The sequence below is a fragment of the Haliaeetus albicilla genome, chromosome 8 (assembly GCF_947461875.1).
Source record: "Haliaeetus albicilla chromosome 8, bHalAlb1.1, whole genome shotgun sequence".
In the NCBI taxonomy this organism is placed as follows: domain Eukaryota; kingdom Metazoa; phylum Chordata; class Aves; order Accipitriformes; family Accipitridae; genus Haliaeetus; species Haliaeetus albicilla.
Window position 1 is genome coordinate 18117519 of NC_091490.1, and position 23736 is coordinate 18141254.

At 36.2% G+C, this 23736-nt stretch overlaps 1 protein-coding gene across 3 annotated transcripts in view; it reads left to right on the forward strand.

The window, feature by feature from the left end:
* The window catches only part of PKN2 (protein kinase N2), a 56709-nt gene that overhangs the window by 29332 nt on the left and 3641 nt on the right, over positions 1–23736 (forward strand). For 2 of the 3 annotated variants that reach the window (XM_069789153.1, XM_069789154.1), the window contains exons 3-20: positions 3628–3779; positions 8417–8534; positions 10195–10340; positions 10447–10660; positions 13452–13637; positions 13975–14084; positions 15933–16076; positions 16215–16290; positions 16613–16787; positions 17061–17190; positions 17639–17775; positions 17867–17942; positions 18029–18120; positions 19155–19331; positions 19913–19975; positions 20067–20143; positions 21548–21690; positions 23032–23139. In XM_069789153.1, coding sequence (XP_069645254.1) covers positions 3628–3779; positions 8417–8534; positions 10195–10340; positions 10447–10660; positions 13452–13637; positions 13975–14084; positions 15933–16076; positions 16215–16290; positions 16613–16787; positions 17061–17190; positions 17639–17775; positions 17867–17942; positions 18029–18120; positions 19155–19331; positions 19913–19975; positions 20067–20143; positions 21548–21690; positions 23032–23139 — 2324 coding nt within the window. Of the gene's footprint in view, positions 1–3405; positions 3478–3627; positions 3780–8416; positions 8535–10194; positions 10341–10446; positions 10661–13451; positions 13638–13974; positions 14085–15932; positions 16077–16214; positions 16291–16612; positions 16788–17060; positions 17191–17638; positions 17776–17866; positions 17943–18028; positions 18121–19154; positions 19332–19912; positions 19976–20066; positions 20144–21547; positions 21691–23031; positions 23140–23736 lie in introns of those variants that run through there. The other variant, XM_069789155.1, reaches the window with a different exon arrangement.

The following is a 23736-nucleotide window of genomic DNA, read 5'->3' on the forward strand; positions in this document are numbered from 1 at the left end:
ATGCATCACAGGTATTTCTGTTTGGTATGACACTGATGAGGCTAACTGCAATTAAATATCCTCAAATAAGTTTAAAATTAACTGTTTACCAAAGGGCACTTGCTGCTAATTGAGTAGCTTAGGATAATGCTGCAGTACCATCCAGGAACCCAAATCCAGCAAGTTATATGGGATTCTAGATTTCACACTGAGCTTATTGAAGAAATAGCATACCTAGCATCTGGGGAAGAGTCCCCAAAGAAATGAGCAGCAGTCTCAGAAGAGTAGAGTTGTGTCACTACTCTGATAAATTTAATTTAGATGGGAGTGCTGGTAAAAGGCAATTTAGAAGCAAGAAGTTTTTGCTGGTGAGCGCTATGCAAAGACTCAACCTGAAAAGGTTTTCAGAAGAGCAAAGATCATAGTTAAGATAAACATTTCAGACTGAAAACTGCCATTGTCCTCATGCAATCCAGACATTATAAAAAAAAAAAAAAATCAGTTAAACCATCTCTATTAACTTATTTTAAATCTTACGAGTATATTTTCATGAAAACAGGATATTGCAGGTGCTGGGGAAGCAGTACTGCAGCTGTTCCAGCAGCCTGGATGTGTGCTAACAAGCTGCACAAAACTCATTCGTGTCAGGCAACAACATTCATAGTTGTTCAGCAAAAACAATGTGCTAGTTACTTGAAATGAAGTCAAGTTCGGCTGAAATACTTCTGTTACTTCACTTGATATTCACTGTCAAGAAGAAAATGCCTAGGAGCACTAATCCATACCCCAGCAAAGCTCTTGCTGTCCTATGCAAAGTTGGACTTGAATGCATCCAAAATGGCAAGTCTTGTACTGTCCTTATTGACCAACAAACCTGGCAAACTGGAGAATCTCTTATTGTCCCCACTTACCTACTTGAGTGAAATATCAATTTGGTATGAGTACTTAACTCTTGTTTAACTTTAAGCATATACATAAATCCCATTAATTGCAATTATCTGGATGAATTTATTACTTATTTGTATTATGAAGATGACTAAATGTCTCCAGATGAGATTTGAGCCCCTCTGTATAGTGCTTTACACAAATAGATCAGAGATAACTAGCCATACCAAAGTGATTACAACCTCAGTAGACATTACAAAGAGAGAGGGAAACAGCTAATACAGATGTAGCTTGTAGTGCTGCTGCTAAGATTGTCAATGCTTTCCATAACAGGACCAGTTTGTCTGGCTGATTTAAAACTTAAATCTGAATTCTTGTGTAAGAAGCTGTCTCGGGCTGCTTACTGAATTGTAATGGGGCCGGGCAGCAGAAGGAGGCACTTGGAAGCCATTTCTGAAAAGCTGTTGGTAAACTTTTTTTTTTCTTTAAAAAAAAATAAAATATTTTTGTTAAGAAACCATATTGTTCCATGTTTGGGAGTTTAGTGAGCAGCTATTATACCTGAAGGCAAAACATAATTTCTTCCTAGCAATTAGTCTGTCCTGCAGAAAAGTTTCCTTTGCTGCTGGTTACTAACAAAGCATATGGTAGAACCATTTAAACTAAATGGTAGAGGGTAGTTTATGTCCACAAGTGCAGACCAACTCTTGAGATGACCCAGGTAAGTGATGTGGTTACACCTTTACAGTGCAGACACGCAAAGAGAGATAATAACAGCTGCCTGGGCAACCTGAACCTGGTATCTCTAATTAGTCCTTGACTTGCAACTTGAGTGTTGTTTTAATGCAAAAGAAGACTGCCTGTGCGTCCTTAACAGCTGTGAAAACAGACTTCAGGAGCCCCACAGTCTTCCCAGGGATCATCAGAGGACTGGGATCTTTAAGTGGTAGATGCTTGCATCATAAATCTAAAGTTGGTAAACATTCATTTATACGATTAATCTACTTTACAAGGAGACTTGACACTGTGACTTTCAAGTCTCACATTTGTTCTAATTTTGAACAGATTATTAGGTGAGGATTAGTTGAATGTGAAGACATAAGTGAGAGGAAAGCATGTTATTAATCTTTGTTTTATTAAAAACAGATTTAAGGTAAAGCTGTTCAAGTGCAGTTTCACAGAGAAACCAAGCCAAAACATTGAGGAGAGGGTGAACAACAAAGCAGATGAGGAATAACGCGGATTTTTTTTTTTTTTTTTTTTTTAACATCTAGTATTTTCTGGTATTTAAGTAGTGAGGATGCATCAAGAGTCTTGAAGTGGCTTGAACTGAAGAGTGAATTAGCAGCAGAGGAGCTTAAAACTTCTCCTTACATGAAATCTGTATGTAGCCTCAGCAAAGATTGCAATTTAGGAGGAAATTACACAGCAAACTTGAAAGTAAAGTGTATCAGATCTCCAAAAGTAGTTATCAGAAGCTTCTACGGAAGAAGTATGAAATGGCAGATAAGACATCTCCTCCCCATGACACCTCATAATTAATAATTTGTAAGCTACTAGTGCAATAACTGTGTTTTCTAGTAATTGAGGATTTCAGGAACTTCACTCATCATCCTAGTTTTAATTCAAGGAAAATTAATTAAAATTGGGAAAAAAGGCTGTACTGTTGGTATGGAGTGAATATTATTTTCCAGGACACCAACTGTCATTTGCCCATAGAGAAGGTACTCTCTCATTTGTTAGGGTAGAAGAAATCAACAGCAAAGAAAACATTATTACAGTGGGCATGATTTATCCTCTTTTACAAAAAGGTTGAAATAGACTCCATTGCGACTGTTAGGGAAGATAGTTAGCTAAAAGGACAGTCGTGTTGGAAATAGTTAAGTACTAGGAAATAATCCAGTGGCCACTTATTTTCAGTTCACTAGCAGTTCATGTTGCAGAAGCGGAAATATGAACCAGTGATTAGGAGACTTTTCTGGAGGAGGATAGAAAAGTTTAGGAGTTTGACTATATAATTTGATGGATAAAACTAACTTGCATTCCATTAAATTAATCCAGCAAGATGGAGATCTAAACACAGTAGTATTGTCAAACAAAAAAGCTGTATCCTTCCCGCAGATCGCGATTGTTCAGTAACCTGTCTGCCTATATATTCAGTTACCTCAGGATTCTGTTATGATTCCAGGGCAAAAATTGTTCAGTTTTACGACTAAGGAAAAGTCTCGTTTTATCTATTCTTAATTTTGACATAAACTGTGTCTGCAGTGTTCACACTAGAATCGATGAGGATCTACATAATATCTGTATTTAGACCATGCTCATTAGTATTGAATATTATTGTCCAAGTTTGTTTTTAAAACACTTTGATTTAAAATCAGGAGTGTAAGAAAGCTTAATGGAAAACTGCATTTTTAATTGACTCGAGACATTCCAAAAGAAATAAATCTCCTTTGAAACGAAAATAGACCTAGCTGCAAACCTGCCTATTTTACCACTCCCGGAAGTGATTCATGTGAATTAGGACATGTGTAGGAGTCACTAGGCTTTCATGAGGCTTTTCATGTTAAGGCGCATTTGCAGCGCTGTTGCAAAGTAGCTCTGGACGGGAGGGTCAGTCTTAATACTTAGATATGATGTTCTAGCTTTGTTTAATCTATAACGTAATAGAATAGAGTTTAGGGTGGTTTGCGGGGGAGGAGTTTGGGTTTTGGTGTTCCCCCCCCCCCCCCGCACACACTACATCTTACCTTTAATTCACAGATTGTCCTAGGACTCCTGATACTCCAAATAGCGATCCTCGTTTTTCTACTAACAACAGATTGATGGCCTTAAAGAAGCAATTGGATATAGAACTGAAGGTAAAACAGGGAGCAGAAAATATGATACAGATGTACTCAAATGGCTCTTCAAAGGTAAGGCTTTGGAATGCTTAAAGAACATGAAATGACTGTGGATTTTCACGTTGCTGTGGTGCGAATGTATAATGTATAAACAGTATGCAATTTCAGTATTTATAGTTTGGGGTTTGTTTTTTTTTTTTTTTAAATAGTTATGTCAAATCTGCTACAAATTACTGTAGCATTTGTTGTTGTGGTTTGATACCCACTCAAGTGATTGTATTATCGTTTGTCTGCATGCAGTTCAACCTAAATAGCAAATCCAGCTTACTAAATTTAGTACATCTAGTAATCTTTGATCATGTGTGATTCACTTAGCAGCAAAGCTTGGTATGACACTGACTGGTATCTGATGCTTTTCCTAGCTCCACTAAAAAAAAAAAAAAAAAAAAACAAAAAACAAACTAACAAAAAAAACCCAACCAAAACAAAACAAAAACCCACTAGTTTAAAGTTGTAATGTGCATGATAATTACATAAAAGGCAGCATTGCCAATGGTCATCTAGTTGTAGTTGGCAGGAAAAATATTTGTACCAAATATTTGTTTTAATAAGAGGTGTGTAGTATTCTGATAGAGTTGTTATAATCTGCATTAGTACACGTGCACATAAAATACACATAAAAATACTTTGTCTTTTTTACAGAAGTGTGGTATTCTAGAGGAAGCATCTGATAGCACCAAACTGAAATTAAAAATAAAGCCACACTTATTTCTAGATCTGAATTTTAAACACATGCTCACTTGCACTCACTCTCTCTTGATAGCACCAGAAGTTCTCCAAGGAGGTGGAGGGGAAGTGTTTGCTAACCCCTAAATAGGTTTGACTTACTACATAGTCCTAACTATGTAATAAAATTCAGCATACTCTTAAGAATCCCTCCAAAGAAGGACAAGGCAAACCTTTTAAATGAAGTAAAAACAAACCAAACCCCAAACCTAAAAACGAATCAAAAAAAAAAACCCCAAACCCCACATTTTGTAAGGGAGTCATAGTTCTCAAATGAGAAAAAACAGAGGGAGGAGGGAGAATCCTCTACTTACCTGCCCCTTCACTAGTTACTCATTACCTGTTCTTTCCATTTACTTTTACTAAATCATTAAGGAGATGAATTTCCAAACTAAGGGGAAACACAAGCACAGTTCCAACAAATAGTATGTAGTAGCTTAGTTAAATGTTTCTGTGTCCAGACAATAGTAAACAAAATTGAAATGTTTTAAGTTCTTAACTGACTGAGCCAACACCTAGCTAGGTCAGTGAACTGATTAAAACAAAGTGTTTGACTTGAAAAGTAGACATCTGTGAATTGTGTTGCTACCCCTTGTAATTGATACTTCCAGAAAGTGTTGGAAAGGAACTTCATGTTTTTGAGTGAATTTCTGCTAGAGACTGGTGAAGAGGCAGATTACTTTGTATCATCCTACTGTATAACTTTGTTATACCTCAAAAAAAAATTACAGTCAATGCTGCTCACTCCTGGAAAAATGAGTTTAGAGTAGATGGACCGTAGGTGCCATCAAGCTCGTTCTATCCCAGCAGCACTTCTGTTGAACCAGCTGGTACTTTGGTAACCTTATCTCAAAGTGACCTGTAACCTACTAGCCTGGGGCAGATGGAAGAAATATCTGGAGTGCACCTTATGACTAAGGGCCTGGGAATGCTGTCCATGCACCGCAGTCCCTCAGCTCCTGGAAACCCTGGAGTCTACATCCTCTGGGGCCATGTACTTAACATCAGGTACACTTAAAAATAATAATCAGCTGACCCAAATGGATCAAAAGACATACATGAATTATGTTCCTAATAAACCCTCAGTAAGTAACCTTATAACAGCCTGAGAAAACTTAACTAAACAGTGAAGCTATAATGTTAGACTTTGCTAGTAGGCTTTGATCAGACTAGGTAGAAAGGATAAATTCTGGCTTGCTTTATGATTGAGGTATGTAATTAAAATTGATGATTGAATCTTCTCTTTGCAATTGGTAAATGCTTAAATCAGCCTACCAGATTGGGTGTATATAGTAACTGGGCTGGGGAGAGCAAGCTGGAAAACACAAAAGCATTGCCAGCTGCTTCAACAAACGGGATGAAAATGGTGCGTATTCATTCTCTCATGTTCTTAATACTCAGTAGTGAGTTAATTTGGCATGTTTAAACTGTATGCTTGAGCATGGTGACTATGTTTTAAAAAGCAGAACTTAACACAGCTCAAGTGTCTGGATGAGGTGGGGGAGAGGGGCAGAAAATTCCCAGCTTGATTCAACCCCAGTAATCCAGTAGTTCTTTAAAAAGTAGTCGCAGATCCCTCTTTAAAATGTCTTAAACTCTTTTGTGACCTTCATTCAAGTGTACTATATGATCTAATTTCAAATTTGTATTATTTTCAGACCTAAATTTAATGAAGGGGGAGTCATCATTTGTTTCTCAAAAATGAAAAAGCAGTCTGTTAGTAGTAATAAATGCATCATCTTATGGGAAGGTTTTCCCTTTGTACTTACTCTACTTGCTTCAGTAAGATTTAGCTCAACCTATTCGGACTTAAGTGTTTCTGCGATATTGATCATCTTTCCTTGGACTTGTGTGGATTCTCTGAGATCCTGTGACAACTTTGCATACCAGTTTTACAGGCACTGTCAGTTCTTCTATACTCAGCAGGTGCCTTGAAATACTTTGTATTCAGCCTCCAATACTAAAAGAGCTGCTGAGTATAACACATCCATTTTGATTCTGAAGATGGGATTTCTGTCTCTTGAAAACATAAGGATATCTCTATAATCCTGAATTACCTCCATTGTACACATTGAAGGGCTGATGCTGCCCCTGAGCAAGCAAATCCATTGCAGTTAGAGGATACGAAGGACAATCAAGAGCAGCAAGATGAAAAATAGAGGTGCAGATACAGACAAAGAAACACTTACAGCATATTTATACATCAGAATGATGCATGGATAAGTTTTCATACAGGATTCTAGAGTTGCTTGTAATCTGTTACTTAGATCCTATACTCTACTGTAGGCAGTGGTTATTTCAAAAGTTGACATCTGAATTTGAGAAGGCATTTAGGAAATTCAGTGTACTCATTAAATAATTGGATAGCTAACACGGAATCTTAAAATATGAAAACTAGTGCTTTCTCTCTGAAATGTAGATTAATACTAAAACTTAAAACCAAGAGTTCTGAGACTATGGTGTGCAGAGGGGATGCAATTTTTCCCCATGGAGCCAAAGCCTTTTTATGTGTATGTTTTGGTGTATCTACCCTGCAGAACATAGGGCAGCATTAAAATATCTGAGTGGGTAATGCATTAGGCCCAAGGTCATAGAGGAGCTCTATGAAGGTAAATTTCTCTCTTCTTGGCATACTGATTTTTGTCACAGTATACTTGATGGTGCCAGTATTTCTGGCTCTGGGTACCCATGCTACACTGCATTCTGTGTCTTGGTTGTGGTAAGGGGAAAAATTTAATTTCTTTAACTTCTTAAATAATTGATAACTTCATTATAAAATTAAAAATATAAGTACAAACCATGTCCATGGGAAAGTAACTTATTAATGAGGTTATAGAGTGGCTACAAAATGAGCTAACCAAAATACCCTTTGGGCTATAACAAGCGTGATACTCACCTACACTGACTACTATTAATTACTGTGATTGATTTGGTACTGCACAGACAGGACAAATAGACTGCCTTAAATTTTCTTATACCCCTTTTTTTTGTTCTTACTGCAAGTCAGATCACCCTTAAGTTATCTGGTAATTCCCAGAATATACAGAGAGCACCATGCAGCAGCCATAGAAGCACATGCACAGTTCCACATACAAGAACCATTTGATAATGCATTTTAAGTCAGATCTCCCAGTAGCTGGAGGACAAAAAATGGTATACCGAAGAAACGTGTGGATGGCTGGCTGTGCTCCTGACAATGAAATGGTGTTATCAGTTAGTTGAAAGTTCATCTTCAGAAACGTTCTCTTCTAAACTGCTTCTTGTGTTACTGCTTTTGAAAAACAAAAATTGGGTAGCTTAGTTTATTAGATGAAAAGTACTGTACTTTAAGCTGCTGATGAAATAGCTAATGAAGTAACCGTAGTATATTACGTATTTATTAATGCAAAAAAATCCTCAGCTTTGATTTGTTCAGAAAAACACATTGAAGACTTATTTATAATGTGCTGTGTAAGCTAACTTGATGTTTCCAATTTCAAGCTCAAGTGAATTAGTACAAAAATTTTTATATGGATTTAGTCTAGCAAAAATTTGTCTGTTAGAAGAGTTCTCATCATACAGTCATTCAAATTTGAGTCATTCTACATAGGGTGGGAGGTATTTTCGCACTTAATATCTTGCCCTTTCTTTAGTATCAGCTTACAAAACATTAATCTACACATGTAACATTGCTAGATCATTCCTCCTTTATTCAGCTTTAAACAGATACAGTTTCCATTGTAGTGGCTTATAATCAGCCAGAATATGCCACTGTCCTAACTTAATTTCCAGTAATATCCTAATGTAGTTAGATGAATTGGTCTGCTATACTGAATGAACTACATAGATTTAGTTCTTGTTCCTAAAGCATGTGGGTTTTGAAGCTTTTCAATGTGTTTTGTTCCATGAAGAGTTTACAATTTTGTTTGGTTTTGTTTTAATAGGATCGAAAACTTCTTGCCACAGCTCAGCAGATGCTCCAGGACAGCAAGACAAAAATAGAAGTTATACGGATGCAGATTCTTCAGGCAGTCCAGACCAATGAATTGGCTTTTGATAATGGTGATGGAGTAGAAAGGAAATAAGAATCATTAATGTCAGAATGCCATGTAGATATGTACCCATATGCACACTGAGTTATCATAAATTTCTAGTAGGAATGTTAGACAAAGCTTGCATGAACCAAAAATAATCGGAGACTAGGCATACCACTGTGTGTGTTAGGATGCCAAATACATGTGACTTGAAGCAAAATACCTTAAGCTTAATGAAGAGAAATACAATCTCTCTTCATCATCCTTTTTATGCCTTATGCAGTGCATTTTTACTTTGTGGTCTTCATTCTCCCTTCATGCATGCTTTCTTTTGTCTTAACAATAACAAGTAATTTTCTTTAAAGCATATAATCTTTTTGCTATCCTAAAAAAAAAAAAAAAATCTGATGCAGATTCAAAGCCTGCTTGTGATACTTAAATAGATTGACCTTATTATTAGTAATGGGAGCACAGATGGAGGTGAATTTTTGCTCTCTTTATGGGTATTTAGGCTAGACTGAGTTGTAAACAACTATTTTGTAGTAAACAACTATTTTAAAAACAATTAAAAAAACAGTGGTTTTAAAACAACCTGACTGGAAATACTCATGCTGCATTTCAGAAGTAGTTTTAAACTTGCGTTTATTTTGAAATCTTTAAATAAATAAAAAAGAAAATTACCCTTGAGCTGTAATAGCATGAGTGTACTATAAAATTGTGGGCATATTGGTACATCTCTAAGTTTTGAACTTTACTCGTATGCGTTTCTGAGTATTGGAGTTGTATGACGATGCTCATAATCAGGGCCTCGATATATCCTAGATAATGAAAAACCTCTGTGTGTGTGTGTGTGTGTTTTGTTTGGGGGGATGGGGGTGGTTTTCTTTGTTTGTTTTTACAATTAGGACACTTCTGGCTTTTTTTTTTTTAACACCTCATCTTAGCACATGGATTATGTGTATCATTTGTTCAAAAGAAAAAGAAAGGCATTCAAGCTAGAAAGGGCTTTCAAACGCCTTCAAATGCCTTTTTGTGTTCCTACTACACTTAGAGCTTTAAACAGAAAGGAATATGTCCAGGAAACTTTCTAATTCTGTTTAGGAAATCTGAACACTGTAAGAAATGGACATTAGAATGGTTAACCCAAATCATTTGGGGAAGGCAGTGTATGGGACCTCTTACATTCTCTGTGCTGGCAGGAGCCAGATTCCCTGGGATTTCGTGTGAAGCAGGAGAATTACCAGAAACTGATCAGGGATCTACTTAGCTACAGAGTAGCTTGAAAGATAAATCCTCAGAGCGTGGTTCAGAAATGTGGAAGTCTCAAAACCTCCTCTTGTCAGCTGAATGATGTTGGGGAGATTTGGCTTTTGTCCCTTAACTCCCCTGAGTACACGTTCTTTTTCTCACATCCTCTAGCAATTAGATTGAATTATATTGGCTAGAAGCCCTGATCAATTATTTCTTCCTTCAAATGCAGATGCTTAAAATTTCACTGTTGCTTTTGACATACCTCAAGCTTTTCTTTGGACTACCAAATATGCATCTCTCACTTCTTTTTTTTTTTTCTTCTTTTTTTCTTTTTTTCCTCCCTTCCCCTCTGTTTGTGTGGGGGAGGGGTTAATATTAAAGAAATTAAACATGGGCATGGTCCTCAATGAAGATTTTTTGTTTATATCTCTTTGCAGCAAAACCTGTGATAAGCCCTCTTGAACTCCGAATGGAAGAATTACGGCATCATTTTAGGATAGAGTATGCTGTAGCAGAAGGTGCAAAAAATGTAATGAAATTACTTGGATCTGGGAAAGTTACCGACAGAAAGGCACTTTCAGAAGTAATTTACATTGTTACAATTTTTTATACTTTTATTTTAAATGTTTTTTTCTCCAAAAAAAAATTGAAGTATTTCAATTTTCAAATTTTTTTTTTATTTTAAAAAGGCGCAAGCAAGATTTAATGAATCAAGCCAGAAGTTGGACCTTTTGAAGTATTCACTGGAACAGAGATTGAATGAACTTCCTAAAAACCATCCCAAAAGCAGTATTATTATAGAGGAGCTTTCATTGGTCTCTTCACCCACATTAAGTCCTCGTCAAAGTGTAATATCTACTCAAAACCAGTATAGTACACTGTCCAAACCAGCAGCTTTAACAGGTATGATTTATGGAGCTTATTTTATTTTATTTTATTAAATTGTTTAAAACAAGTTTTTAATGCCAACTTTATTTCTTTCTGGACATATTTCATTGTTGTTCTTTTCCTAGATAAAGGCATTTAGAATTTCCAAGTGTCTATGCGCCAAAAAAATACAGATAAGTTTCTTTGATTTATTTGTTGACCTTTCTATAATCCTATTGAAAAAGTGAAGTTCTGGCTTTAAGTTAGGTGAACTATGGAACACTATTACTGGCGTTTACCTAACGCCTTTCATCTTTAGATTATCAAGCACTTTAAAAGGTGGGTAAGTATCATTATCCCCATTTTACAGATAGGGAAACTGAGGTGCAGAAGGGTTAAGTGGCTTGCCCTGCTCATACAAGTAGTCAGTGGCAGAGCTGGAGATAGGCACCCAGCTTTTCTCCCAGTCCCTGTTTTACCCATTGGACCACACTGCCTTCCTAGGTGGTGAGATTTATGCTACCAAAACATGCGTTATATTTCTAAACCAAAGAGGGAGGTCCTAACAAACGTGCATGGAACTATTGAAGCCTCTGTTTATTGGTTTGAATTGTTTTCCTTGCAATTAAACATGGAGACTTTTTTTTTTTTAAGAGACTGAGCCTACTGTGAGGGAACAGTACATTTATATATAAATATAAGACTTAGGAACTTCTCATAGCTTGGGTTCACCTGGAATTGTTGTCTTCATTGGAAGTAAACTGTTTCAAGAGCTGAGCTATGCTTTAACAAAACTCTTAAAACATTTGCCTTCCAGCATTCTTAAAGAAAAGCAAATACTTTTGACTGCTTGGGGGTATGTTGCTTTACTAAATTTACTTAGTAAGTGGTCATGTAAGCATTACTAATACAGATAGGTTTGGGTTTTTGTTTTGTTTCCTAAAACATTTTACATGTAACTATTAAACCAACTATTAACAACCTGTAATTCAATGTTACTCTGGTTATACATGTATAACTGAAACCAGAATTTAGTTTTGAAGTACTGCAGGGTTATATTTTAAAACAAAAAGAGGAACTTTCCTGCTGAGCTGCAATAATAATAAAATGGAGCTAGTCTACTTGTCTTCCATTTTGGTTTGGTAAGACATGTAGCAAAGGGTAAAAAGCATCAGGACCTCAGCTGAGAGCCCTGTAAAGTTGCAGAGTGGTGAGGGGAACTTGTTCATCATATGGAATCTCAAATGATCAGGGACCATGGGCAGGAAGTATCGTGTCTTGGTTTTAAAACAGCTGGTTTTGGTTTTGTTTTTTTTTTTATTCTTTTCCTGTAATACATAATCATGGGTCAGATACATTATAGTGACAAATACTTCTTCTTTAAACGTGATTTATTAATACATATGAACAGTTTCTAATAGGACTTATCAAAACAGAGCTACATGCTTGCGAAGTTCTTAATAGTTTCATTTTCATATTGGCTACACAAAGAGCTTTTGTATTGAACTGGATTTAAATGAACAGTGTCTTTGTGTTTTGCCTCTAACACTGTGAAAAACAGATCAGTGCTACTGTCATACTTTTTAAAGTGCATCAATGGAACTTTTCTAAAATGCATCCAGTCCTTACACAAGATTATAGCCTTTCTGCTTATTAATTTCTTTTTCTTTTTTTTTTTTTTTTTTTTTTTCTAAACAGAATTTGGGAACTAAGTATTCTTTTACCTTTTAACCTCTTTTGGGATCCAATAGCATCTCTTTGTCTTCATAGCCTAATGCTTAGCTGTCACTTACAGCTGTTAGTTCCCTACAGGATGGGATTTCTTCTCAGACTGGTTTCTTGGTGTCTGTTCTGTGGGCTGTAATGTTGCCAGACCATTTTTAGATCAAGTCTGACTTAAGTTTCTGTTACAAAAGAGTACTTTGAAGTTTCACAGTAAAGTACATTTGTTGTCAAAAGAACGCTGCATTTAGGAGCTGCATTTCTAGCTGACAGTATGATTATGAACTAGCTAATTTCATCACTTCTAATAGTTAATTTTGTTAGTGTCAGTGGTGTCACGGTTTTACAGATGTGATCTTATACAGGATGAGGTAAGCCTACCGTTCTAGTAACCATCTGTGGTATTCAGATGTTTCTGGGCTGCTGGAGGAAACTCTTAAATTAGAACAGCAGCCTCTGTACCTCATTTGGTTAAAGATGTAGAAGATTTTGAAGAGTAGCCTCTTGTCTCAGCTTTTATAAATCCAAATTCAGTCAAGTTGGAACAATTTGATTATTCTAAATTATGTATTAACTCAGATTTGACTTTAGCATGCAGCAGGCAAATGTGATTTCTGAATGTACCTTAAACAAATTCGTAGTCTCAATAGTCAATGTGTTCATTTTAATTACTGAAACAATGTATCCAATATTAATTGGCTTTATAAAACTCATGAAAAATTCTTATTGTCCCATCTGCAATATCTATTGTTTTAATAAGAAACTTAAGATTTGTCATCGTAAAAAGTGACATTGCTTACAGCTTGAACGCAAGTCAGTTAGGTTCTCAAGTGAAGAAGACAGAGACATGGAACAAAAACTTAATTTGTATTATTTTGGTGAACTGCTGCTCCTTCTAGAAGGTTGAGTCCCACATATTTGACTTCTAATGCTTATTTTCAGTGTACTTGTCTGTCTTGGATCTGTCTTTTGATTTCATCTGGTATTTCTGTTATACCCTGCAGGGGTCAGAATGTGAGCTGTTGTCATAAATCAATCATTTGTCATTCACTTTGTTTACTTAAGAACAGAAATCTTTGATAAATCATTGTCTATCTTGTTCCAGGTACTCTGGAAGTTAGGCTAATGGGCTGCCAAGATATTTTGGAAAACGTCCCTGGTCGATCAAAAGCCACATCGATTACGCTACCTGGTTGGAGCCCAAATGAAGCCAGATCATCTTTCATGAGCAGAACCAGTAAAAGTAAAAGTGGGAGTAGTAGAAACCTTCTGAAAACTGATGACTTGTCCAGTTCAGTATATTCTTACTTCTCTTATTTTTATGCATATCTTTTACTTACATTTTAATGTGCATGCTGTGTTCTGTAATTTAAAATACCAAATTGATTTGAAGCTTTAAACTTATTTGTTCCTTCATTTATTGTAAAAAAAAACCAAACAAAAAAAAAAAACAAAAAAACCCCAAACAAACAAACAAAAAAAAAAACCACCAAAACCACAACACTACTATGCCCATAAGAACCAATTAAATGTGAGATTACATTTTTAAGGGAAACTTACTGAAGACTTTTTTGTTTGTGGAAAATCCTCTTAAAGATTTAAGCTGAGTTTGTGTACTTTACTTACAGATGAAGTCTGTGCTGTACTGAAGCTGGATAACACTGTGGTTGGTCAAACTAGCTGGAAACCTATTTCCAATCAGTCATGGGATCAGAAATTTACACTGGAACTAGACAGGGTAAAAATGTGGTTTTACTTCATTGACAGCTATAGTCAATTCTTTAGATTAGTTACATGTTCGGTTTGGGTCTTTTCCCCCCCTGCTGTGATTATGTTCAAATTTCATATGTGCAAGTATTCCCATCCTTAACAGAATGAGCTCCCTGGGATTAACCTGTTATGCTGGGCTGGCGTTCTAGAAATTTTACCTTTTCTGGCCTACAAACTGACATACTGTGTTTATCCAAGAGCTAACACTTAGCATCTTCTTGGCCTGTGACAGATAGTGTTTAAATTTTTATTAGGATCATCAACTTCTCATTATTTATCAGTAAATTCTAATATCAGATACAGTTTGGATATTTTGGTAAAGCTATGTCAGAATTTTTACAGTGCTTCTGTAAAAGTTTTCTCATGTCAGGCTGATCAATTCTTCAGGAATAATAAATAAATTCACTAATAGCTCTTTCCTAGAACTTTAAATGTTTCTTGGAGGACTCGAGTATCAAAATGATACTTGATGTTTCTTTCCTCACACCTTTTGAAGAGAATTTGTTATATAGGTTTAATCAAGCATTTGTTTTTTAGATACCTGATAGTCATAGTATTTTAAGGTACAAGGATTTTTTTTTTTTCGTCAGTGTTTAAAATAGCCTGAAAACTAGAGTATATTTTAGGAGCCTAAATGTCATCTCCAGTACATATTCAAAACAAATGAGAGAAGAAAAAAAAAAAAAAGCCACCTTCCTGGTTTTGCTCTCTCTCCACCTCACCCCACCCCTCCGAGCCCCAAACCAGATTCTTTCTATCTAGGAAGGAAGCAGTTTTAGACCTGCAGGCAGAGAAATTCAGGTTCCGGTTAGAAGTAGTGCACAACAAAATTAGCAGCTGTGCAGTCCTGAAGCCTTGATTATTCTCGGATTAAGACTAGAACTAGTCAAAGTTTAGTACCTGCTCCTACAAGCCTAGTATGTGTCATGTTTGCTATTTAAGAACTCAATATTAGATGCCTTTTGATGCCAGAAAAGGACCTTGCTGCTGCTGGGTGTGACCACGCATCCTTCTGTATTTGAAATGCACATTCCAAATCCCATCATTTTTTTAATCTGTCCTCCTTAACTTTTGTTTCTTTTAAAACCTACAGCTATCATTTAAAGACAGTAAATTGATGCATCATGATGGAATTAAACTATTCTAACAACTTAGTAACATACAATGCTGCTGCTGTACTGTATTGCAGGATTCTTCACATTTTTTAACAAGCTTTTGTAACAAGCATATAAGACATCTTAAGAATATATAAGTCCCAGCAGCAAGATGTAGCAGTAGTTCTTTTTAGTTTAAAGTTTTTGGCCCTCTTCACGACCATGTTACAAAAACTGTATGTATTTCTAGAGATACTGTATAAAGTCTTGCATCATGATATGTATGCAGGTACTAAAATGTCACTATGCAGCCGTGAAATGCAATTGATACTTGTAAATAACATGGAAAACTAGTAAAGCTGAGGTTTCTAAACACAGGTAAAAATTTGTTGTCAGAGCTTGAGCTAAAAGAACTTGAACTATCACTTTTGTTAGGCTGACTTAGAAAGTCTGGTGACTGTTTGTGACTCTCTCCTACTCTTGGGGGAATTTTACACTTATACTTTTATTTGGACACTGGCTATCACATCTGAACAGAAGTGAAATGCTATGCTTATCCTAGCAAGAGCTTGCTCAGTATGGCTAGCTAGCCCTGGCACTCTTTTAAAGTAACAGCTCTGCATCTTGATCCTTGAGTTGCTAGACCTTATGATTGTACAGAGGTGACTCTTCCAGAACAATTACTAATAAGTAATTTACTGTATACATGTTGCCTGTTGCAGTCACGTGAATTAGAAATCTCAGTTTATTGGCGTGACTGGAGATCTTTGTGTGCAGTAAAGTTTCTGAGGTTGGAAGATTTCCTGGATAACCAACGGCATGGCATGTGTCTCTATCTTGAACCGCAGGGCACTCTGTTTGCAGAGGTAAGAATGTTTCTTCAAAGCACTTGAGCATAGTTCCAAGTATTATATTGCAGAATAGTCTAAGAAGTTTTTCTTAAACTTTTAAAAATGCATTTTGTTCTGAAACTTGAATTATAACACACGTTATTTAAACTGCAGGTTACGTTTTTTAATCCAGTTATTGAAAGAAGACCAAAACTCCAGAGGCAGAAGAAAATTTTTTCAAAACAGCAAGGTGATTGTTTAATATAAATATGTAAAGCTTAAAAAATTGTACAGACCTGTGATATTTTTTATACAGAGACCTAATATTTGCCTGTGAATAAAGCTGTTGATAATGATTTGGCATTGCATTTAGAAATGTTTTGTTTCAGAATTTCTCATTATGCATTAGCATTTAATAGTGAGTAATTAGGAATTGCGAAGGAATATGACAAATTCAGTTTGTTCTTCATAAACTATAAACTGATTAATATGAAATTTTTTTAATTATAGCTTTTGGTAATAAGTAAGGAAATTACATGCACTCTGTTTTCTTTTTTTCACAATATCCACAGGCAAAACATTTCTCAGAGCTCCTCAGATGAATATTAATATTGCCACTTGGGGAAGGCTGGTAAGAAGAGCTATTCCTACAGTAAATCACTCTGGCACCTTCAGCCCTCAAGCACCGGTGCCTGCTACTGGGCCAGTGGTTGATGCACACATTCCTGAACTAACACTGCCAGCCAGGTAGGTGATACTTACAATTTTTAAGTATGTTTAAGAGCAAGAGTAATGGTGAGATGCTCATGCCCTAATGTACGTAATATATGTCAAATCTATTTATTCTGCAAGACCGCAGACTTTTCAATGTTTTAATTTTGGACATCCATTTCATAGTCAGATCTACACACGCAAGACTTGTTTTACGAGAAATCTACATAACATGCAGTTTTAAGTTCGTTTTCATACTATTAAAACAGTCTCTGCTATACACTGAGGAGTTACTTATTCTCTTGCCAGTGACTCTCCTGTAGCCAAATTGGACTTCGAACTTGAGCCTGAACCTCCACCTGCTCCACCCCGTGCATCTTCCCTTGGGGAAATATGTGAATCTTCCTCTGAATTAAAGGCTCCTGATGTGCCATCTCAGGCAAGTAACTAAGAATTTTGGGCTATGCCATTTAACAAGGTTGTGATATTGGCATCTTTATGATGGATTTCTTCCCTTATATTTTAGCATATGATCCCTTAACTTACAGAATTATCTCAACAGAATGTTCCAATTACTCTTAGTGGCAAACTGTTTCCATGGTTGGTATGTTTAATTCTCCATGTCATTGGTTCCACCACAGAAAAAACAAAAGCCAGAAATCATTAGAGTATTCAGGAGAAAATGATTTTATGAACAAAGAGCAGAATGACTGGAGCAATAGGTTTCATCAGTCTGTTAGAAGCTTGCTTATCTGTATCATCTTTAAGTATAACATTTTAGCTTAGATAATTCTTGTGTTAAGAAATTCACATGCTTATAGTAAAATTTCTGCATTCATTTGCTTTCACAATAAGTTTTAAATTCTCAGACTTTTTTTTCTTCACAGGATGAAGTAACAACTTTTGATTTTGAAAATGGCAGAAATAGTATTGTCCCAAAACTCCAGCCTGAAATAATCTGTGAGCCTGATGCTCCCCATTCAGACAAAAAATATACCAACACCCGAGAGCCTGAAGATAGAAGGTAAAAATGCAGTGGTTTGCTGTTGATCTGAATAATATTTCTTAAAGTTAACAAACTAGAAGATTTTTTGACTGTTTTTTTATTTACATAGATCACAACAGAGATTTCAATTCAGCCTGAAGGATTTCAGATGTTGTGCTGTACTGGGCAGAGGACATTTTGGAAAGGTAAAGGTCAAAAGGCTGTATCAAATGTCAAGGCTGTATCAAAAACTAGAACAGCTCTTAAATGAATTGCGTATCTTCTGTTTTAGGTGCTGTTGGCAGAGTACAAAAACACAAATGAGATGTTTGCTATTAAAGCCTTAAAGAAAGGAGATATTGTTGCTCGTGATGAAGTAGACAGGTCAGTTTGTAAAATATAATACATGGATTCCATAAATTGTGTTTTCTTTCTGCATGCAACACAACTGTAAGCTCTACAAACAGTAGTTAAATTCAGTGAAAGAGCAAAACAAGTTGTCATCTCCCTGCTTAGTTGGCTGCTGGAGATGTGTAGTCTTTCTTCTGGGGCAAGGAGGGAGCAGTGTAGCCCAGGAATGCTGATTTGTTCTAGTGCCTCTCTTACCATGCCTGTACTATAGCTCTGACTTAAAGCTGATCCTGTTTTTCATTTTGGTTCTCTTGCAATTTTTTATTCTAATTACTTGTTGTATGGACTTCCATCAGATTTCAGGAGGACAGTGACTATGTTTTCTTTACTGGCAGAAACACCTATGATAATATTTCTCAACCTGTAACATACTGTCATACTTTGTCCATCGTATTTTCCCTTAAGTCCTGTGTATGCTGCACTGTTGGGGTTTTTTTTAATCTTTTTGCCCCAAAACTCAGATTTTTCTTTGCTTGGAAGTGAAGTGGCAGTTACAAAACTGTATAGTTTTAGCACAAGAACATTCATTTGACTTGCAGGAAGAAAGATAACTGTATTAAGAATAAGCTACAAATTAACCATTTGTCTTAAGGAGAAATAATCTGGAATTACTATAGATAATGTCTATAATATTGTTACTGTTTTTCCACTTTATGTGTTTTATACAATTAAAATGAAAATGGATTGAAGCTAATGTCACATGGTATCAATGAATACTTGATGCAAGTCTGAATATTTGGAAGGAAAATTGGCAGGGTACAATTTTCATGGACTGCTAGGTTTACTTTTTTGTTTGTGAAAGCTAAATGTAACTTTGTGGAAATGCTGGCATCAGCTTAATGTGTGTGCAAGTATTAAAACCTCTGTCTTGAAACAAAAAAAGTTCTGTTCTTATCCTGAAGGACAGAGGAAAAAATATAAGGTATAAATCACCAATAGTTTCTGGGAGTTGAAAAATTGTGGTTCAGGATTCAGCCTTAAATTTCTACTGATTTTTCTGTTTGCAGCTTGATGTGTGAAAAGCGAATATTTGAAACTGTGAATAGTGTAAGACATCCCTTCTTGGTGAACCTTTTTGCTTGTTTCCAAACCAAAGATCATGTTTGCTTTGTAATGGAATATGCTGCTGGGGGGGATCTGATGATGCACATTCATACTGATGTCTTCTCTGAACCAAGAGCAGTGTGAGTATCCATTCCTTTTTGTGGCATTAAGTGAAGGGCATTTTGTTCAGTGGATAAGAACCAAGATCTTTATCACCACATGCCTCTACATTATGTCATTTCAGTAAATACTGTTCAAGTTTGTAAAAGGGTCAGAGATTCTAACTCTTTTTGTCAGAAAAAGACATATGCAGGTTTAATGTGCCTGAATCTACACTGAATTCAAAAATTATATGCAAGTATTTAATGCTTATAATACTTTTTTAAGGTTACATTAAAAAGCTAAATGAAAAGTTAAAATAGCAGATAAGGCTAAAAAAAGGAAAGGATAAGCCAAATTGGAAATCCTTCAATGCCATAGCAGTGGACACTACAGAAAATTTATCCTGCAGGCTGAGTGACCATACTACAGCTCAAAAGCTGCAAGTTTAAGCATTTTTGCCATCTGGCTTTAAAACTCTGACCTTGTATAAAACTAATCTGTACCTGAAAAAGCAATTGGTAATCTTCAGAGGATGGTTAATACAAAAAGATCAAAAATAATGGACTTCACATTCTGAAAGCAAGACTAAAATCCATTGAAATTTTAACTTTTTCAACAGATTCTATGCTGCATGTGTGGTTCTTGGACTTCAGTATTTACATGAACACAAAATAGTATATAGGTAAGTAGTCATTGACCATTTCCAACAGATGAATTTCAGCTGTTCTGAATAGCACTGAAGAAACATCAGTGATGCAATTTTGTTCATTTAGAGATTTGAAGTTGGATAACTTATTGCTGGACACAGAAGGCTTTGTGAAAATTGCTGACTTTGGTCTTTGCAAAGAAGGTAATGGCCCTTCAATTTTCTTTCTAGGGGAATTCTATAGTCTGTCTTACTCTTGACTGTTCCTTGAGACTTTTAGACTGCCAAATGCATATAGTGTATACTTACCCTATATCATTTGAAGGAAAAAATACATTTCTGACTACAAACATGGAGCTAGGAGGAAGTTCCTTAGTAGGGAAATATCAGGAGCATCTGAGCATAGCCCTATTTTTTTTAATTTATTTTTTTCAGTTGTGAGCAGCACCTATTCTGATTCTTACTTCATCATCTCTCTGCTTATGAATAAGGCATACTGCTACATTTTATAAGTTAGCAGAAAAAGCATTAGGTGTTTGTCCTCATTCTAAGCACGTTGACACTGTACAGTGAAATCAAGTACCATTATAATCCATACCTCACTCTTTTTGCAAATTCATTATCTATTTTTTTTAAATCTGAAATAGTTGCAACTCTAAGTATGTGGTAATTACATGCAAAGTATACTATAGCTAAAATAGAGAAATTTATCCCCAAAGGGAAGCCTAGATGCTAGGAAGTTACTTTCAGGGGTCCCACTACTGGAAACTACCTTTCAAAGAAGACATAAAATAGAGGTAGCAACTGAAAGTGCAGTGTCTTTCTCAAACCCCTTTGTAGGGGGAAGATCCAGAAAGGTCCATTTCCTTCTCCAATTTGTATAGCCTGTCCTCTGTATCTTTCCCTTTGAGATAGCCTAAGAGGGAATTTAGTAAATTCAGTAAGCGTTCAAACATTACTGTTGTCTTCAATATCCTAGGGCAAGTCCTGTGACTTTAGCTACAAACAAGTTCCATAAATGACAAAAGGAAACAAGGACAAGGAAAGCTCTTTGGTTTGCTGACTACTGCAATAAATGTTTTTCTTAAGCTTTCTGCAGCACCTCCACTTGCAGTGTCACATCAGTCCTTGTGGTGCTGATGTCCCAAACTGTGCCCCTCTTGCAAATATACAGGGCTTATTTTGCTTGAAGTTGTTTCACTGTGCTCCATGTTTTACTTTACTATACGTAGTTTTGCCACTACAGAAGCATCCATCGTAGGCAGGTTTGACTAAACTAGCGTACCACACTTTCTTCTACTAGCTAGTAGAAATAGAGCATAAGATTGTTTGTATCTTTCCGAGCAAAGACAACTGGGTGACAAGGTGTAACTGGAAGCTTAATTTGGCTCACTGCATATAGTTAGGGATAGAAAAACTTACACTAAAGCATGTATGGGAGGGAAGAATGGGGGAATGTTTTTACCTCATTGGCCTGAGCCTCCAGGGCAGGCCCTGGAACTACAGTATCAGCTGAAGTTGCTCTAGAGAGAGGTTTTACTTGCTGGAGGAATAGGTTGTAGAGTGGCAGAAAATACTGCTTGCTTTTCATTACCTGTAACTTTTCAGGAATGGGATTTGGAGACAGAACAAGCACGTTCTGTGGCACACCGGAATTTCTTGCTCCAGAGGTGCTGACAGAAACTTCCTACACAAGAGCTGTAGACTGGTGGGGTCTTGGTGTACTTATCTATGAGATGCTAGTGGGTGAGGTAAGTTCTAGAAGATACAATGGAGTCATAAAACTAATGTATGTTGAAAAGGTTACAAAACTCAAGGTACTAGCCTGTCAACATGTAATATGCCCTACCTGTCACAGTTGTATCAATACTTGTATATACAGTATGTATAGGCATACCTAGTTTTACCATAAGCATCTTAATGTGTTTCATCAAGAAGAAGTAGTATTAAACACTGAGCAGCTACTTACCTGCTACTAGCTGCTGTAATGCCACAGAAGTTGATGAGTTGTGTCATGAGCTTGAATTATCAGCAGTTGTGGAAGTGAATGAGTTGTAGCTGGTCCAAGATTTAAACTCTAGATTTTTGTTTGTTTTTAATTACATCATTATGCCTTAAATCAAATTACAGTAATGGCACATTAATATCAGTGTCTCTAAGCAAGAACATAGCACATCTGGTTTTGGGGAGCTCAGTTTCCAGCACACATCTGTTGTCATCAAATTTGGATGCGTACAGCTATAGCAGTCTTCTGCTTTCAAATGCTTTTGGAGGGAAAATGAACTCCTTAACTCCTGTAGCTTGAATGGAAGTGAACTTTAATGCATAAAACTGGATAGTAGTGAAAGATTATGCCAAACGTAATGCTGTTTACCATTTGAATCACACATGCACTAAACCAGAATGCCCCAGTTCCATGTAAATGAGCTGGTATAAATAAATTATTATTTACTAGTTATTAACCATTGTGTGTATTGCTTTACCTTCTGGTCCATTTTGTTATAGTATCTCCCGGGTAGCACAGTGGTGGCTGACGTGCTAAAAACTGGAGAAAAACTATAGATTTGCTCATCGTTTTTATTCTTTTTTGAAAAAAGATGATCATTCAACTTTCACTTCCTTTCAGGTAAAAAAAAGGACAAAAAGCTTGTAGGGTGTTGCCTACATCGGTCAGGCCACTTCAAAAAAGTTTGAAAACCCTTGAGCTGTAACATGCTAAAGATACTACAAAAACAAATTAGTCTTGACCACATTACTTGTGAATGGCAGCTGTCCCAAAGAAGAACGGATACGTACTTTCCACCTTCCCTGTATATCTTGTGTCAGAGTTCAAAGAAGATCCCAGTTTTAGGTGTTCCTAATTCTAAAAGCACATTTTTTAAAGCCTAGTCCTTCAGTAAGAATTAAGGGATAATACCAACTTGCCTTATTTTTCTGTCTTCCTTATGGAAACTACCGTATCTGTCTCCAGGAAAAGGAAGTCTTCATTTCAGGGTGTCTAATTCCAAACTGTCTGCTGAATATACATTGTTTCCAATCGTAAGTGATTTTTAAGCCTGTTTAATATTATTTTTTTATTACTTTCATTATAGTCTCCCTTCCCTGGAGATGATGAAGAGGAGGTGTTTGACAGTATTGTAAATGATGAAGTAAGATATCCACGCTTTCTGTCTACAGAAGCCATCTCTATAATGAGACGGGTAAGAACATAATAATAATATTACAGCATTCCCCTCTTATCCTGTTTCCTCTCCAACATTAAGGAAATTAATTGCTTTTGTGAGGAACAAAATACTTTAAGAACGTATACTTGGTATTTTTTTCTACAATTAAATTTCAGACTTGCTTCATTTATGCTGTGCCATGCTGCCTGTCACCTTAAAGGAAGATTGTCAGGGCCGTTCCACTTTATTTGGGAGCAAGTTTTCTATTTAAAATATACAACACTAGAGGTTCTGCTTTCTTCCTGAACTAAGTTTCCTAGTTGTATCAAACTGGAGAAGTTCAGCGCTCTTTTTTCCTAGCAGAACACTGCTGCATTGACCTATTTGGTAGATTAACAGTCACATGCGTATTTTAATTCAAAGACTTTTAAATCATTTTGGTTTCTTTCCAACTGGGGCAGGGAACACCGTACACATGGCATCTGTAGTCCCATTCTTGGCAAAGAACAGCTGATTTTGTTTATGATTGTTATTAGTCCTATTCCTTAGTGTAATGCCTCTACTTATCTAAAGAAGATGCTACAAGCTGTCTAAGTTAGAAGCTTATCACAGTTGATAAAAGGCATCTACTGG